The 17,676-nt window shown below is 36.2% G+C and overlaps 2 protein-coding genes across 5 annotated transcripts in view; one reads left to right on the top strand and one right to left on the bottom strand.

The window, feature by feature from the left end:
• Window positions 1–1,267, top strand: part of STT3B (STT3 oligosaccharyltransferase complex catalytic subunit B) — an 85,313-nt gene extending 84,046 nt beyond the window's left edge. The window contains exon 16 of the mRNA XM_033132590.1: window positions 1,015–1,267. Within this exon, the coding sequence (XP_032988481.1) occupies window positions 1,015–1,095 (81 nt within the window). The 3' untranslated portion in view covers window positions 1,096–1,267. The remainder of the gene's footprint in view (window positions 1–1,014) is intronic.
• Window positions 1,268–13,125: 11,858 nt separating this feature from the next.
• Window positions 13,126–17,676, bottom strand: part of OSBPL10 (oxysterol binding protein like 10) — a 261,600-nt gene continuing 257,049 nt past the window's right edge. The window contains exon 11 of one of the 4 annotated variants that reach the window (XM_033132494.1): window positions 13,126–15,572. In XM_033132494.1, the coding sequence (XP_032988385.1) occupies window positions 15,528–15,572 (45 nt within the window). In that variant the 3' untranslated portion in view covers window positions 13,126–15,527. Of the gene's footprint in view, window positions 15,573–16,301; window positions 16,727–17,676 lie in introns of those variants that run through there. The other 3 variants (XM_033132492.1, XM_033132493.1, XM_033132491.1) reach the window with 3 other exon arrangements.

Raw genomic sequence — 17,676 nt, 5'->3', positions numbered from 1 at the left:
TATTCTTGTCACTATTAGAAAAAATTATCAATTGTTTTAAACTGAACATCATAAATAAATGTACACAATACATGATTTGTGTTAAGTTTCTGAAACCTCCTCTAAAAGTTGTGTTTAAATGTAAAAATTGAATTGAGCACTCAATCTGTTGAGTTTTCAGCCTCTGCTAACCCAGTGCTTTGATAGTGCATTAAATTACTTGTTTCCAAAACAATATTTCCTTTTTTCAATATCTGTGGGTATATCAGATTGGCAGATACATGTGCCGATACAATTTATCTTATAGAATTCTATTGTAGCAAACATTTTTGCAGTAATTTCTGCCACCACATTTGTAGTAATTTGGTTTTTTATACCAGAAAACATCTGTTGAAAGTAGTTTAGTGGGATCCTGAAGTGTTAAGAAAAATGTATTATTTTTTAAAGATCTATGAAACTCAAGGAAGATTACGTTTTTTTTCTTGGATGTTTGGTTTTTGTTCTTTTCATTATTAAGTGCTTTTTTCCCTACCTAAATTGGAGAATATGCCAAGTAATTTTATTTGTTTTATTTTTTTACAATCATCCTCATTTTACGAATAAAACTGGCTCCAAAAGTTACTAGTTAATGTGTATTTCTGACATATAGCAAATTCTTGGAGGCCAGACCAGGAGCAGCATTAACATTTTCTGATTCCTTAGTTTAGTGTTACATTCTGTCATCCCTGGAAATGTAATTATTACAGCTAAGCATTTAGTGGTTGGGAGGGGAGGTGAGTAAAGAGTATGCAGTATGCATTTGAGTAATGCCCTGGTAGTCATTTCATCGGAATGCTAGGGACCTCGTCCAGTTTATCCTGGATCTCAGTCTACTCGGCGTAGAAGAGTCAGTGATGCTCACTGACTGTTCAGGGAGTTCAGCCATAGGAAGACCTGAGACTGAGAGAGTCTTCATTGTAATGCAGTGAAGCGAGTGTGTGTGTGTTTAATCTGTAGGAAACCTGTGCTGATACGTGTGTTCTATTTTCTTTTTAGACTACGAAAAGGAAGCGTGGCTACATTAAGAATAAGCTCGTTTTTAAGAAAGGCAAGAAAATATCTAAGAAGACTGTTTAAATATACTGTTCTGGTTCCTAACTTGAAGCAGTTGTCTTTGTGAGAACCAGTCTTTGCCTTTAGCTCATGTCATGTTTCACAGCAACAGAGGGTACAGAACCATCACTGGTCCAGGTTAATGTACAAAATTTTCTGGCAATGCCTGATTTAAAAAATAAAATTGGCTTATTGAGAATAGCTGTTTTCAATTTGTAATGTGAAGCAAGACAGAGCACTGCTGTAAATGTCTAACAGCAGGGTTTTTTGTTTTTTATTGGTACATTTATCCTTCAAATCTGAGAATTTGGACTAATTGCACCAAAGAACCTTCTAATTTGGTCCCTGGCACATGCATACTTGTCAATGTTTTTATTATTTTACAAGACTTGCATTTTATTTGAATTACCCAAATAGCAATATATAAATTACAAATGACAAATGTGATGTGAGAGCTTCTTGAACCAGTAAACTAGTACAGGTCTGAGAAAGAGGTATTAGAAACGTAATTATAATTCTTTGAATTATATTTATTTTCATGTTTTTCCAATGCAAAGAATGTTTCATCAAATGTACATTTTTCTGTTGCTTACTGTTTGCTCTAAGAATAAGCTGCTGTTTCAAAGATGAACCTCTGAGTAACTAATTGATTCAAATAGTTTTTTATGTTGACGTATTACTGCTGCTGTTAGCAGTTATTTTCACCAGGTACTTAACAGAGCAGATCTCATATATTGTTCATTCAAGGGCTAAATTTATATCCTTTGGAAATCATGGCAACTGCACAGAATGTTGCTTACCAGGATGGAGTTTGTATCTTAGTACTGACATTAGCACTATGTTTACATGTAAGAGATTAAGGAAAAAACCCTTAAAGTGGACAGGTGTCCAGAGTTCATCTGTGACTCTTCAAAATAACCAAGGATTTGTAAAGTTTGCCTGGACTTCTCATGTTATAACAGTTTCATCCATCATGATGATTTTTGTCGTCTGCTCCGTATTTTTTTAATCCCTTAAAGCATTTGATGAAACACTCTTTAATGCTATATGCATTTTCTTACTTTTATTAAAAATGTGATGGTTGTCAAAAAATGCACTAAAAATATAAATGGAGATTGAACATGTTCACTTTTCCAGCTTATAGGCAACTTTATATAGACTTGAGAATTTTCTCCAGTTGTTTAGTAAAAGTGAAAAGAGAAAGGGTTTTTCCTGCCACAAGATATAACTTTTTTTTATAAAACAAGCATAACTTACACCACTGCTTTTGGTGGAAAAGTGCAGAATAGTATGTACCTTTTATGAAGAAAAGTGTAATTTACAATATTCAGTGAGAATGTTACTGATTTTCTTTTCCAAAGTGTAGAATATTCTTTCATTTCTAGAATTCATTTTTGACCCAGATGATGGTTCTTTTACAGACCAATAAAATGGCTGAACATTTTCACAAATAAAGTGTAACTAAATCTGGATTTCTGATACCTTGTCATTTGGGGGATTTTATTTTACTTTGTTGCTTTAAAATTCGATGCAGAGACATTGTTGACTGTAGGGGAAATAAAATTAATTCAAGTTTTGTGTTAAGTGTGTTGTCTTTTACAAATCTTGTTTTTCAAAGGAGTTAAGAGTACTGAATACATCCTTCCTTCCTTGTTCACTTTTACAAAGGTTTTAGAGAATATGTGTAGAAAAGAAGTGCTCAGTCAGTTCAATTTAGACCTAACTGTTTTGTTTTGCCTTATTTTCACCCCAGAATGAAAAAATTGTTTTGACTTTTTATCAATTAGTTAGAGGGAGAACACCTAGCTACATAGGAATTTTGTCTCCATTTAAATGAGGATAGGACTCTAACAAAAGCCCTGCTTCATAAAATTCTGGTATTTAATCTTCATTGTAGAATTGTCTCATTGAGAGCAGGAATGATCGATCTCTCACCTGTCTCAGTTTTAGGGAGCACCATTTTGATTCAGTGGATTGCCTCAATAAAACACCGTACTGTAACAGCATTTGGTGATTTTATTGTAGTAAAGAAGTGAAATTATAGTAATTTAAATACATTGGAATACAGGGTAATTGGCTCAGAATATTCTTTAGATCTCTAAATTCATTTCGTGTGTGATCACCAGCACTGTACATCACAGGGTGAGGTACTGAATATCAAGACCTCCAAGTTTTATACTGTACAACAGCTTTTGTTTTTGTTCCACATCTTAGAATTGAAGTTTGTATATAAATTAGGCAGTGCGGCAGCAAGTGCAAAGCTAAAACACAGTTTTCAAACTTACATTGCTACCTACCTGAGTTTCCATTTGTAGAATTTTACTTCATTTTGAGTCCCTAGGCCATGACCAAGAGGTCAGCATCCTATAGAATTTTGCTATTTCCATAGCTGAGGGGTCATAAGATCATCAAATCTGGAGCTACTGCACCATTTTTAATTTTTTAATTGTAATATATAACAAACTTTACCATCTTAACCATTTTTAAATGTACAGTTCAGTAGTGTTGCGTACATTCGTGTTGTGCAATAAATCTCCAGCATTTGCTTCATCTTGCTGGAACTGCTGCTGCTCAGTGGTGGGTTTTGTCAGACATTTGCCTGGTTGCCTGTAATACTCAACCAAGGTAGGTGGAATGATGGATAAATGTAGAGCTCAACATGCAGTCTGCAGCTGAGACCTAGAAAATTGAGACAGCACCCAGTAAAGAAATGTGATGTCCACTGTTTCTTTTAAATTAAACTTTTTTAAAAAACAAATGTAACAACACAAAAATGTACGTGGTCTGACAGCGAATTCATTCTAGAAAAAGTGCTGCTGACCTCATTGCTGAATATCACTACGGTTACCTCTGAAGCACTCCCCTTGGAAAGCTATGCACTGATGCCAGCGCTTAGTCCACCCTTCAAAGCAATTTTGGAACTCTTTCTGGAATGGCCATCAGAGCTGTTGTATTACCCTTGATGTCCTGAACGTCATCAAAATGCCTTCCTCTCAATATTTCCTTTATGTTCTGGTAAAGAAGTCACTGGGGGCCAGATCAGGTGAGTAGGGAGGGTGTTCCAATACAGTTATTTGTTTACTGGCTAAAAACTCCCTCACAGACAGTGCGGTGTGAGCTGGTGGGTTGTCATGGTGCAAGGGCTCCTTTGGGACCATTTTTACACACACCTTTCTCATGCCAAGATTTTCAGGTAAGATTTTCCTAACTTTATCAATGTTTACTTGGTCTGCTGTGCTTCTCACAGCCGATGATTTTGACGCACAGTTCGATGAATTTTTGCAATGTTTTCATCAGTTCTGCTCGTTACTGGCCACCCTGACCTCTCTTTGTCAGTGACATGTTCTCTACCCTCAGAAAAATGTTTAATCCATTTGTTCACTGCTGTTTTCTTCATGGCATTATCCTCATAAACTTGGACTAACATGTCCCTGATTTCACTTGCCAAGTTTAACAAGAAATTTAATGTTTGTTCATTGCTCTAATTCAAGCTCAGACATTCTCACGACAGCACACAAAAACACACAACAATAATGAATGCCACTCAGCAAGACACCGCCACACATCGACACAAACACAGCTGTGAGACACTGATATGCCAAGGTTATAAAACCTTGCTGTTTGTACAGTGCTGCTAATGTAAGCGCACAGTGGCAAGTTCGTGAACTGAATTGTCAGACCTCTTATACCCTTAGTGTACACAAACAGCTTTGTAACCGCAATCCTGGTCACTAGCATAGAACAGTGCCAGTATTCCAGAAACTTCATGCCCTCTCCCAGTTACTGGCCTATCCCACTTCCCCTCCAGAAGGTCTTGCTGTTAAGGTAATTACTTTGATTTCTTGTTTTAACTCTTTTAAGTATTTCCATACATACTGTTCAATTGCATCTATTCTTTCAACAATATGTGGTTTTTTTTGTATCTAGCTTCAGTTCTTGTGAAATTCATCCAGAATATTGCATGCGGCTGTAAGTTTGTTTTTGTTGATATATACGAGTATAAAAAAATGTACACAAGTGGACACTGGTCAACATTGCTCGAGCAGTAGTTTGCCGATATCAGAAGTGTCTGGATGCTGATGGTAACCACTTTGAGCACCTCTTGTAATGCAGAAGTCAAACGTGACTTGTATTCATCTTTTGTTATCAGTATATATTATTACAATTTTAATAGTTTTTTCCTTAAAATGTGTATACATTTTTTTGGCACCTCTGTACACAGTATTCCCCTATATGTTGTCTCCCTGGCCCTCTTCCTCTCCTCTCCCCCCCTCCCCACATGCCCCATTCTATTTTTGATGTGTGTTTGCGTTGTTTCTAATATGAGGATATTACAAATAATGCTATAGGAATATTTTGCATCTCTCTTGGAGGTTATGCACATATATTTTTGTGGGCATTTACCTATCAAAGTAGAATTGCTAGGTAGAATATGAAGGTTTTTGTTACTCCCAGATCCTAATCAGCTTTTGTCCATCTTTAATTTTGCCTTTCTAGTGGATGAATAATGATTTCTTGTGTTAAATTTGCCTTTCCCACATTACCAATGAGGTTGGCCATTTGGAAATCCCCTTTTTATACGGCTTTGGTGCTAGCCCATTTTTTTCTGACGGTTTTTCTTTTTTAAATTCATTATATTAGTAAGAGTTCTTTATATATCCTGTATATAAGCCTTTCATCATTACAAAATGCCTGGAATTCATTATTTTAATGTCTTATTTTTCAATCTCTTGTCTGCCTTAAGCTTTCTGTGTCCTATTTAAAAATTCTTTTCCTAACCTGAGGTGTGAATAGTCTCATATTTCCCAGAAAATTTATTGTTTTATCTTTTATACTTAGCTTAGAAATTCACTTGTTGAGTATGCTGTAAATTGTTTTATGTTTGGGGTTTTGTTTTGCATGTGTATACCTAATTGTCCATGCACCATTTATTGAAAAGACCATCCTTTTCCTATAGCTGTGCAGTAGTCCTTTGGCAGTAAACCAAGTATTTGTATGAGTCTGTCTCTCGATCCTGTATTTTATAGAGTGCTTAGCTTTGTGTTGACTTAATGTAACTTGAAGATAATTAAGATATGGTAAAGCAAGTCTCCCATACCCACCTTGTTTAATTTTCTCTTGGCTGTTTATGTCCCTTTGCTTTTTCATATAAATTTTAGAATTAACTTATCGTTACAACAAAAGAAAAAAAACAACAACAACCTTTTTGGACTTTTAACTGGGCATTGCAACTATATTTGGGGAAAATTAGCACCTTTAAAATAATTGTCTTCTGTGAACATGGCATATCCTTCGATTTATATTGGTCTAGGTCATCTTTAATTTCTGTTTTATATTTTTTAAATAGGTCTTGCAATTTTTGTAATTTTTAATACAAGGTATGTTATTTTTGATAAATACTGTCTTATAAAATTTTATTTTCCAATTGTAATATAGAAAATTTGGTTTTATATGTCAAAATTGTACTCGACAATCTGTTAAACTCATTCTGTTAATTCAGATTTATTATAAATATGCCATCATAATTGGGGAATAATGGCAGTTTTATTTATTTGTTTTTAATGGATGTATATTTAATTTTCTAGCTTTTGCTGCACTGGTTAGGACATCCAATAATGTACTGCATAGAAAAGGTAAACTTGTCTTGTTCCCTAAGTTTACTGTACATTTTCTATAGATATCTTTGGTCAGATTGAGAACGTATTTTTCCCAGTTTGTTATGAGTTTTTTATCATGAAACAGTTTTGTTTTATCAAGTGTTTTTTTTCCTTAATTTACAGAGCTGATTCTGATTTTTCTCCTCTACTGTAAATATAGTGAATTACAGAGACTTTCTGTTCACAGTGTAAACTAAATTTGCATTCCTGAAATAATGATCAGTGTTTGATAGAATTTGCTGGTATAAACCATTTGGGCCTAGATTTTTCTTTGTGCAAAGGTTTTTAATTACAGATTCAGTTATTTTATAGACAGGATTGTTTGATTTTTCTATTTCAGTTTTGGTAAGTTTTTTTTTTTTAAGGAATTGTCCACTTACATTTTCAAATAAATTAAAGTAAAATTATTGCTAATATCACTTAATGGTTATTTTACTGTGTACTTTTCACTCCTAAGATTTGGGTTTTTTCCCTTGCATCCCTGTTTCTGTTTCTGTTTCTGTCTCTTCTCCCTCATTATATTGCTCCTCATTTTCCTTCACAGTTTTTATAAGTTTTCTTAGCTTTTTTTTCTCTTTCTTAGACTAGCTTATGGCTTTGTTGACACTTTCTACAGTGTTTTTTATTTCATTAATCTGTGTTAGTTTCCTTGGAGGAGAGGTGTTCTTTTTAACTGTAGTGTGTTGATTTCTTCTTTTCCTAATACATGAATTTAAAGTTACACATTTACTCCAAACATAGTTTAAGTTCCATTCTCACAAGTTTTGATGTCACCGGTCATTCAGTTTAATGCATATTTTAATTTGCATTGTAGTTTCTTTGAACCATGGGTTTTTTTGATGTACATTTCTTGAGTTTCAAATACGGTGGTTTTCTAGTTATTTTATTATCAATTTCTATCTTAATTGCATTGTAGTCAGATATTCTTGATTATAATCCTTTAAAAATGGTTAAATTTTGCTCTGTAATCCGTGTGTGTGTGCGTGTGTGTGTGTCCATATCCCTGAAACTTGTTCTGTTATTTGCTAAGAAGGATGTGTGGTAATCATTTACTATTATAAATTTGCCTAATTCCTCCTTGAATTGCCAATTTTTTTTCTTTGTGTGTGTTGAACCCATATTATTGGATATGTATGCATTTGGGAACTTTTTTGGTAAATTGAACCTTTGATATTTTTGCAAATATCAGACTATTTTCAGCAGTTTTTTGTTAGCCTTTTTTGTCTGACCAAAAGTAGTGTTATATTAGCATTCTTAAGATGTTTGCATGATGTATCTTTTTCATCCTTCTAAGGTATCCTACTTTGGATTTGTTGAGCTTTTATCTTTGTAGCATGTTGATTTTCATTAGTTTTTTTTTAAGTTCTCAGTATCTCTTTAAATATGGCTTCTTCCCCATTCTCACCCTGCTCTCCTTCTGAGACTCCAATTAAACATTATCAGACCTTTGTTGGCTGTATATCTTTCCTTTTGCCTTTCCATTCTGTGTATTTTCTCCTGGTTCACTTATCATTTATGGCTAATTTGATATAAAACCCATCCATTGAGTTCATTTTACTTAGTTCATTTTTTAATTCTAGAATTTATCTTCCCCCTCTCCAATCTGTTGTTTCTTTTCATGGTTTACAGGAATATGAAAAATAAGAGACCTGTGTCAGTGGCAAACTTACCATTTTGTATCTTTGGTCTATATAGAAATAATTTTTAGGTCTGTAATCTATTGAGTTAGTTTTGGTATATGCCTTGAAGTATGGGTTTTATTTTTTGTTCAGTTTAGCCAACACCATTTGTTGAAAAGACTTAGTTCTCCCATTTAATTGGCACGACTGTAGAAAACAAACTGATCAAAATATGTTGATCTATTTCTGAATCCTCTGTTCTGTTCTATTAATCTATGTGTGTCCTCACACCATTAACGCATTGTATTGATTAACTAGAGTTTTCAGTAAGTCTGAAAATCAGGTAATATGAGTTCTATACCTTTGTTCATGGCCTTTCAATACTTAACCCTGGGTCCACAGACATACATGATGTATCTTGGGCACACGAGGTATGGTCACCGAACCTACAACTGACATAGGGATTAATAGCCAGGATATGTAAACAACTCTTAGGAAAAAAACACAAGATTTTGATTAGTCCTTAACAGAAGAAATCTAAATGGCAAATGTATTAAAAGGAACTTATCTACTAGGTTAGCTAAAATGTGCAAATAAATGTTAGAAAGAACGTGCAAAAACAAACTGTCATACATTGCCAGTGAGAACTTAATATCACCCTGGAAAACTGTTCAGCATTAGCTGGCACAGTTAAAGATATGCATCCCCATGACCCAGCAATTCTTCTAAGTCTGTCAAAAATCACTAAGATAAATTCATAGCAGTATGTTCATATAATGGAATAGTATAGAAGGAGAAAGAATGAATGACACTTATGAGGAATAACATTCCATTTATGTACAGTTCAAAATAGGCAAAACTAATACATATCATTTAGGAAAATATACGTAGTATAAAGCTATAAAGCAACGCAAGACATGATTACCAACAAAGTTCACCAGGGGGTGGGGGGAGAATATTGAGGGCTTTAATTAGGAATAGGTTAAGTTAGGGAGATTCTGAAGTGATGGCAGTATTTTTTTTTTTAGTATCTATAAATTTATTCAAAGCATAGTAATATATCTTCATAAAGTTTTTTATTTTTTAATTACAATTGACATACAATATATTAGTTTCAGGTGTACAACATAGTGATTAGACATTTATATAACTTATGAAGTGATCTCCGATAAGTCTAGTACTCACCAGGCACCATACATAGTTATTACAGTACTGTGGACTATATTCCTTATGCTGTATTGTACATTTCCATGACTATTTTGTAACTGCCAATTTATACTCCTAATCCCTTCACCTTTTTCACCCGTCTCTCCCAACTCCCCTCCCATCTGGAAACCATGTTTGTCCGGTGTATCTATGTGTTTTTTTGTTCATTTGTTTTTTTAGATTACACGTATAAGTGAAATCATATGGTATTTGTTTTTCTCTTTCAGATTTATTTCACTTAGCTATAAATACCCTCTAGGTCCATCCATATTGTCACAAATGGCAAGATTTCATTATTTTTTATGGCTGAGTAATAGTCCATTGTATGGATGTATTACATCTTCTTTATCCATTCCTCTGTTGATGGACATGTAGGTGTCTTCCATATCTGGCTGTTGTAAATATTGCTGCATTGAGTAGGAGTGCATATATCTTTTTGAATTAGTGTTTTGGATTTCTTTAGATAAATACCCAGAAGTGGAATTGCTGAGTCATATGGCAGTTCTGTTTGTAATCTCTTGAGGAACCTCCATACTCTTTTCCATAGTGGCTGCACAAATTTACAATCCCACCAATAGTACACGAGGGTTCCCTTTTCTCCACATTCTCGCCAATACTTGTTTGTCGTTTCTTTGATGATAGCCATTCTGACAGATGTGGGGTAATATCTCATGGTGTGTTTTTCTTTTTACTTTTTAAATTGTTTTTGTTTTTCATTGTGGTTTTAATTAGTATTTCCTTGATTAGTGACGTAGAGCATCTTTTCATATGTCTATTGGCCATCTCTATGTACTCTTTGGAGAAATGTCTGTTCAAGTCCTCTACCCATTTTTTAATCAGATTTGTTTTTTTGGTGTTAAGTTGTATGAATTAGTTCTTTATATGTTTTTGGTTGTTAATCCCTTATCAGATACACCATTGGTGACTTACCTTCTCCGATTTAGTAGGTTGTCTTTTCATTTTGTTGATGGTTTCCTTCACTGTGCAAAAACTTTTTAGTTTGATGTAATTGTGATCTGAGAAGATGATTGATATTTCAGTCATTTTAAATTTATTGTGACTTGTTTTGTGACCTAACATGTGGTCTCTCCTGGAAAATGTTCCATTGGCACTTGAAAAGAATGTATATTCTGCTGCGTTTGCATGAAATGTCCTAAAACTATCAGTTAAGTCCATCTGGTCAAATGTGTCATTTCAGGCCATTTTTCCTTGTCAAATGCCATTTGTCTCTTGTTACAGCCCTTGTTTTAAAGTCTATTTTGTCTGATATAAACATTACTACCCTAGCTTTTTTTTTCATTTTCATTTGCATAAAATCTTTTTATATCCCTTTCTTTTCAGTCTGCATATCTTTTGACCTACTTTCAGTCTGCGCGTATCTTTCTATCTGAAGTGGGTCTCTTGTAGGTAGCTTATTTATGGGTCTTGTTGTTGTATCCATTCAGCCACCCTGTGTCTTTTGATTAGAGCATTTAGTCCATTTAAATTATTGATAGTTACGTAGTTATTGCCATTTTGTTTTCTGATTGTTTTTACAGTTCTTCTGTTCCTTTCTTATTCTCTTGCTCTCTTAGGTTGGTGATTTTCTATAGTGTTGTGTTTTGATCCCTTTCTCTTTATTTCTTACATATCTCTTGTAGATTTTTGGTTACCAAGTGCTTCCTTTTGGTTACCAAGGATGGTTTGACAGACAAAATCAACATAATACACCACACATTTAACAGAACAAAGTGGGGAAAACACATGATCATCTAAATAGATGCAGAAAAAGCATTTGACAAAATTCAGCACCCTTTCATGATAAAAACAACAACTAGGACTACAAGGAAACTACCTCGACATAAAGGCCACGTGAAAATGCCACAGTTAACATACACAATGATGAAAGGTTAAAAGTTTTTCCTAAGATCAAGACCAAGACAGGATACCAGCTTTGCCACTCATTCAAGTATTGGCAGTTCTAGCCAAAGCAATTAGATAAGGGGAAAAAGAAGGCATCCCAATTGGAAAGGAAGAGTAAAATTATCTCTGTTCACAGATGATATGGCCTTATATCTGGAAATCCCTAAAGATTACACACAAAATTGTTATCATAGAACTAATAAATCCAGCAAAGTTGCAGGATACAAAATTAACACATAAAAATCAGTGGTTTATACTAACAATGAACAATCCAAAAAGGAAATTGAGAAAACAATTCCATTTGTAGTAACATCACAAAGAGTAAAATACTTAGAAATAAACAAACTGAGGTGAAAGACTTGTATACTGAAAACTACAAAATATTCCTGAAAGAAATGGAAGATGACATAAATGGAAAAAAATCCTGTGTTCATGGATTAGAAAACAATACTGTTAAGATGACAGTACACATGGTAATTATATTACAGAGTCAGTGCAATGCTTATCAAAATTCCAAGGATGTTTTTAGCAAAAATAGAAAATTCTATCCTAACATTCATACGGAATCTCAAGGGACCCCCTAGTAGCCAAAACAATCTTGAAAAAGAAAAACGTTGAAAGTCTCACTTCCTGATTTCAAAATTTACTACAAAGCTAAGTAATCAAAAGAGTATGGTACTGGCATACAGACAGGCATAGACCAATGGAATAGAAATAGCCCAGGAATAAACTTCTGCACAGTCAAATAATTTTTGATAAGGGTGCCAAGACCATTCTGTGGGGGAAAAGTTTCTTTCAACAAATGGTCCTGGGAAATCCAAACAGGATATGCAAAATAATGAAGTTGGACTCTTACCAATACAATATACAAAAATGAATTTTAAATGGATCACAAATGTAAGAGCTAAAACTAAAACTCTTGGAAGAAAACAGGGTGAAAGCTCCATAAAATTAGATTTGGCAATGATTTCTTGGATATCACAACACAAGCACAAACTACAAAAGAAAAATAGAGATACTGGACTTCATTTAAATTAAATATTTTGTACATCAGAGGATACTGTCAGCAGTGAAAAGACAACTCACAGAATGGGGAAAATATTTGCAAAACATATAAAGGATTAATACCCAGAATATATAAAGAACTCCAACAACTCAAGACATAAAACAACCCAATCAGAAAATGAGCAAAAAGCTTAGAACAGACATCCCTCCAAAGAAGATATACAAATGGCCAATAAACAGTTGAGAAGATGCTCAGCACTAGTCATTAGGGAAATGCAAATCAAAGCCACAATAAGATAGCATTTCGCACACATGAGGATGGTTATTATAAAACCAAACCAAAAAAACGAAAGGCAGAAAATAACAAGTATTGGGGAAGATTAAAAATTCAAATATTTGTGCATTGCTGGTGGAATTGCAAAAAGGTGTAGTCACTGTGGAAACTACAGCAGGTCCTCAAAAAATTAAACATGGAATTTTCATATGATGCAGTACTTCCACTTCTGGGTATATATCTCCAAAAGTATTGAAAGCAGGACTCGGAGATACCTGTACTCCCATGTTCATAACAGCATTAGTCACAATAGCCAAAAGATGGAAACAACCCAAATACTTATCTACGGGTAATTAGACAAACAAAAGTGATATATATACATACATACATACATATAATGGAATATTATTCAGCCTTAAAAAGGAAATTATGATGAAACTTGAACACATGCTAAGTGAAATAAGCCAGACATGAGAAGACAAGTATAGTATCATTCCACTTACCTGAGGTACTTTGTTGTATGAGGTACAGTAGTCAAATCATAAAAACACAAAATAGAATGGTGGTTACTAATGGTTACAAAGAGTGGGGTGGAACGAGATGTTAACTATCTAATGGGTACAGAGTTTGGACAGATAGAACTCAACAAAAAATAAGTAGAACAACAACTAACAACTTGGATTGGCCTAAAAAACAAAAGAGCTCAAATAAGCAAACTAGGATATAATTCCATTAGTACAAAGTCCAAAAATCAGCAAAACCAAGCGTGCTCTTTAGAAATACACAGATAGTATGTATGGAGACAGGAAAAAGACCAAATCCCAAAAGGATGATTAGGAGTCAGGACACTGGTGGTGTCACGTCTGGAATCGAAGCAATACAATTTTATAGGTGTACAAATGTGGCTTTTAAGGTACTGGCAAACAGGTTTCTTAAATATTGAATACATGGTGTTTATAATTATTCTTGGAACTGTAATGTTTTATGTAAATCTGTATTTGATACTTAACAGTTTTGTAAAAAGCAATGAACACACCCCACCCCCCTACACACAGAATGAACCTTCTCAATGTTTACTTACCAGATGGTTTATACTTTGAAGTAAGACTGGAAAATCTAATAACACCAGTGATTACTTTTCAGTCTTCTCATTGAGGATTTTTTTTTTTCCAAAATAGCATCTATTCTGTTTTCCCTCTCAGTAGTTCCAAACACTTTATTCTCTCAGATACTGTAAGACGATGGACCTAAACAGACCTACATTATGATTTTGCCTGGTTAAATGTTCTTATGAACTTGAAGAAAATATCCATAAATAAGTTTTATCTGGTAGATATTTCAGTGTGTTTGAAACACTGTTTTGATGTAAATAGATTCCTGTTCACATCAAATTAATACTATCTAACCAAAAAAATTTAAGCTCATTCAGAGCCACCAATTCCAACAGAAGTTTTGAATCCCTAATAAAACACAGACACAGGTATAGTATTTAATCGAAATATATTTGTCTAATATCTACAAAGTGTGAACAATTGGTCTTAGGAAAGCAGACAAAAGGCACAAAATTAGTATTACTACAGAGAAGCATTCATGCTACTGGATTTTATAAATAGTCTCAGAGTGGCACAGTAAAAAATAAATTAAGCATTGAGCAAAAATCAAATACATCATTTTTTCCTTGTTTTATATTCTAGTCATGTCTTGACCTCATTTGTAAAGGCTGAGGACTGAAATTCAACTAAAACCATGGAACACCTGTGCAGGCTTTATGGATGTTTTAATCACAGTGGTTTTCTTGTGGAGTTTGGATCAAATAATAGAGGTGCGCTAAAAAGAAAAAAAATCCACAGGAAATTCTTTCCTCTTTCTCCAAACTAAATACAAGATTGAGGCTGTGATTGTGCATGTTAGTATATGTATGCGTGTATTTAATGTCTAAAGCCCTTTTTTTTTCATCATAAAAGTAGTGAAGTCTCCATATGACTTGTTTTCTACTGTAAAAGAAGCATCTTCTGAAAAGTGTGTGACTAGTACTTTGAGCATGAGAAATTGTCAGAAAGATTTGAGGCAAGTAGATGGGAGGAAAATTCCAAGGTGGGCCTGGCCCTAGGCTCTCCCAGAGGTGCTCCATCCTGGAAGGCTCTGGCATAAACATTTAATAGCTTCCTGCCCACTTCCCATCCAGCAGGAAATAGCAGGTTATCGTTCGTGAGTGTGGACAAACAAAATGTTGAAGTGTGGAGGGAGGTAGGGATCACAACAATAATTTTGAAATGACAGCCACTTACATTTCTACCAGGAATGAGCCACTTTCTACCAGATGGATGTCAACTAGGCCATGCCAATTCACCTTTGTTTTGACAGGAGTTGATTACATGAGAATACTTGTGTGGGTGCAAAACATTTTTGGCAAAGTGAAAAATAGAAAACACCAAACCTCATAGGATAAAAAGGAGCTCATGATTACCCACTTAAATCTTGGTAAGTGCAGTATTTACATGTGTAATAATACCCAGCAGACATATACGTAATGCATGTGTGTGAACACGTAGTATGCCGAGAGCTCACACACAGACCTGTGTACACACATATGCCCCAAATGGCTCTTGAATAAGTCCAATCTTATAGTAGAGTTTGGGGGTGCATTTTTCACAGTATATAATGTGTCTCTTGGGTACCATTTCTTGAATGATATCAAGAGGTCTCCATGAATACCAGCAGAACTTTGATACTGTACCACTTTAATTCCTACAAAAGCAGGGCTCTTTCTGAACGCTCTGTACCTCTACCCCATCAGTGTGTCTTCCAGAGGGGATTGAAGTAGACCCAGCCGTCACCCTGTAAGAGAAGGAAGGAGACAGGACATGGAGACCTCTCGGCAGGCAAAGGGGAGAAGGCAGGAGAGTCCCAGCCCCTGCTGCTGGAAGCTGAGCGCCAAAGCAGTGCTGGGAGCTCCGTTCAGGACACCACCACTGTGTATGGTGTGTCTGCCTTGTTCCTGGTCGATGTCTCTCAGCCCTGCGAGGCCGCTAGTCTCACCTTTCCACCTCAGCCCAGTTGCCTTTTGGTGCCCGTATGATCTTCACGTCCTGGCATTTCAGGAGGACACCCCACAAAATGACCAAAATAACAGAAGAAGAGGGGATGTGTTGGTTTACGGTCAAGGAGGATGAGTTGGGAAAAAGAAAAAAGCCCCTTGAAATGGCAGGACAGGAGAAAAAGGGGACGTTGGATGAACAGACAGGAGAGAAAAGGCAAAGACCTGCATAAGAGGAATTTGCTCCAACCAGTGGTTTACAGCCCACCAGCCTGGGGCAACTGCCTAGGCCAGGCTCTCCAGCAGGTGGTGCACACGTCAGTCAGCACACAGGAAGTGACACCAATCACATACGTGTTTCCCCTAAAATCAGCCCTAGCCAGACTCAGCTCTAATGCGTCTTTTGGAGCAAAAATTAATATAAGACCCGGTATTATATTATTATATTAAAATAAAACCGGGTCTTATATTTTTGCTCCAAAAGACGCATTAAAGCTGATAGTCCAGCTAGGTCTAATTTTCAGGGAAACACGGTATCACTGAGGAAAAAGCAAGAACCAAAACGGTGTACACAAGCCGGTTCTGGACTAGAAGGGAATACACTGAATGGTCACAATTCGGGTTTTGGGGTGATTTGTATCCTTGACGTATTCTCAAGCCTTCTGTTATGAACATAGTGGCTTTTATTAATCCCAGCAGGAAGAATTAGTCATTTTGTGTTTTTATGTCCAACTTTCCACCAAAGCCAGGCAAACTAGTCTCAGACCAAATAAATCCACATCACAGAAGGAGCCTAGATAGAGGGATTCTGTGATGGTTCGTTGTATGTGTCAGCTTGGCTGGCCACGGGGTGCCCAGACTAGACATGACTCCTGGATGTCTCTATGACGGTGTTACGGATGACATTCTTATTTGAACTGGTGCACTCAGCAAAGGAGAGTCCCCTCCCCAGGGCCTAAAAAGGAAAAACAGAGGAAGGAAGAATTTGCCCTTTTCCCTGCCTCACTCCTTCAGTTGGGACATGTCATCTTCTCTGAGATGAGCCCTCTCTGCGCTGCGTTCCCCTGGTCCTCAGGCCTTCAGACTTGGACTGGATCGCACCATTGGCTTCCTGGGGTCTCCAGCTTACAAACGGCAGATCCTTTTCAGCCTCTGCAATCTCGGAAGCCAGTTCCTCATAATAAATCTATATGTATTTACGTCTCCTGTTGGTTCTGTTTCTGTGAAGAACCCTGACTAATACAGATTCACCCCACCTGGGCAAGACTGCCAGCCAGGGTTCCCACTCCGCCTCATAAAGGCAGAGTCTCCCCAAGCAGGCTGCCTGTCTGAACCAGAATCCAAGCCTGGAGTCTCCATTGTCCACAGCCCTAGTTCCTGCCTCTGGGGGACAGCGGCTGTTTCCTGCTCCTGACCAAAGGACACAGCTCCTGACCTCACCCCACAGTTTTCTAGCTACACAGAGTAACCCTTCCTTGTAGCGCAAATCAGACATTAGCAGCACCTGAGCCAAAGAAAGCCCAGACATAATTTCAATTGGCTCTCAGTGTTTAACTGTTTTAAGATTACATCACACCAGGTGAATATCAGATTTCTCCTTAAAATCCAGATTTCTGGCTTCTCATGATGAACTCTACAGTTTGTGATCACCTGGAAGTAAGTGGCATCTCACCCTTTGGTTGTGGCCTCTCACATCTGTCCCAGTCCTTGCCCGCCTGTTGTTCTCATTGATGCTGCCAGGCTCCTGAGGGTCCTGCCTTAACAACTGTGGCTCCTACACTTGCAGTATTTCCAATTCTGTTCTCAGAATGCTCCCTAATTGCTCCACAAGCTACTTCAAAAGCATAAGGGCCTCAACTGGGCACACAGTGCCTTACTTGCCCCGTGGGTGGGCAGTCATGTGGA

This window comes from Rhinolophus ferrumequinum, chromosome 17 (assembly GCF_004115265.2).
Source record: "Rhinolophus ferrumequinum isolate MPI-CBG mRhiFer1 chromosome 17, mRhiFer1_v1.p, whole genome shotgun sequence".
Lineage (NCBI taxonomy): Eukaryota > Metazoa > Chordata > Mammalia > Chiroptera > Rhinolophidae > Rhinolophus > Rhinolophus ferrumequinum.
The sequence above is the reverse complement of the archived record's forward strand: the minus strand, read 5'-3'. Positions and strand labels throughout refer to the sequence as shown.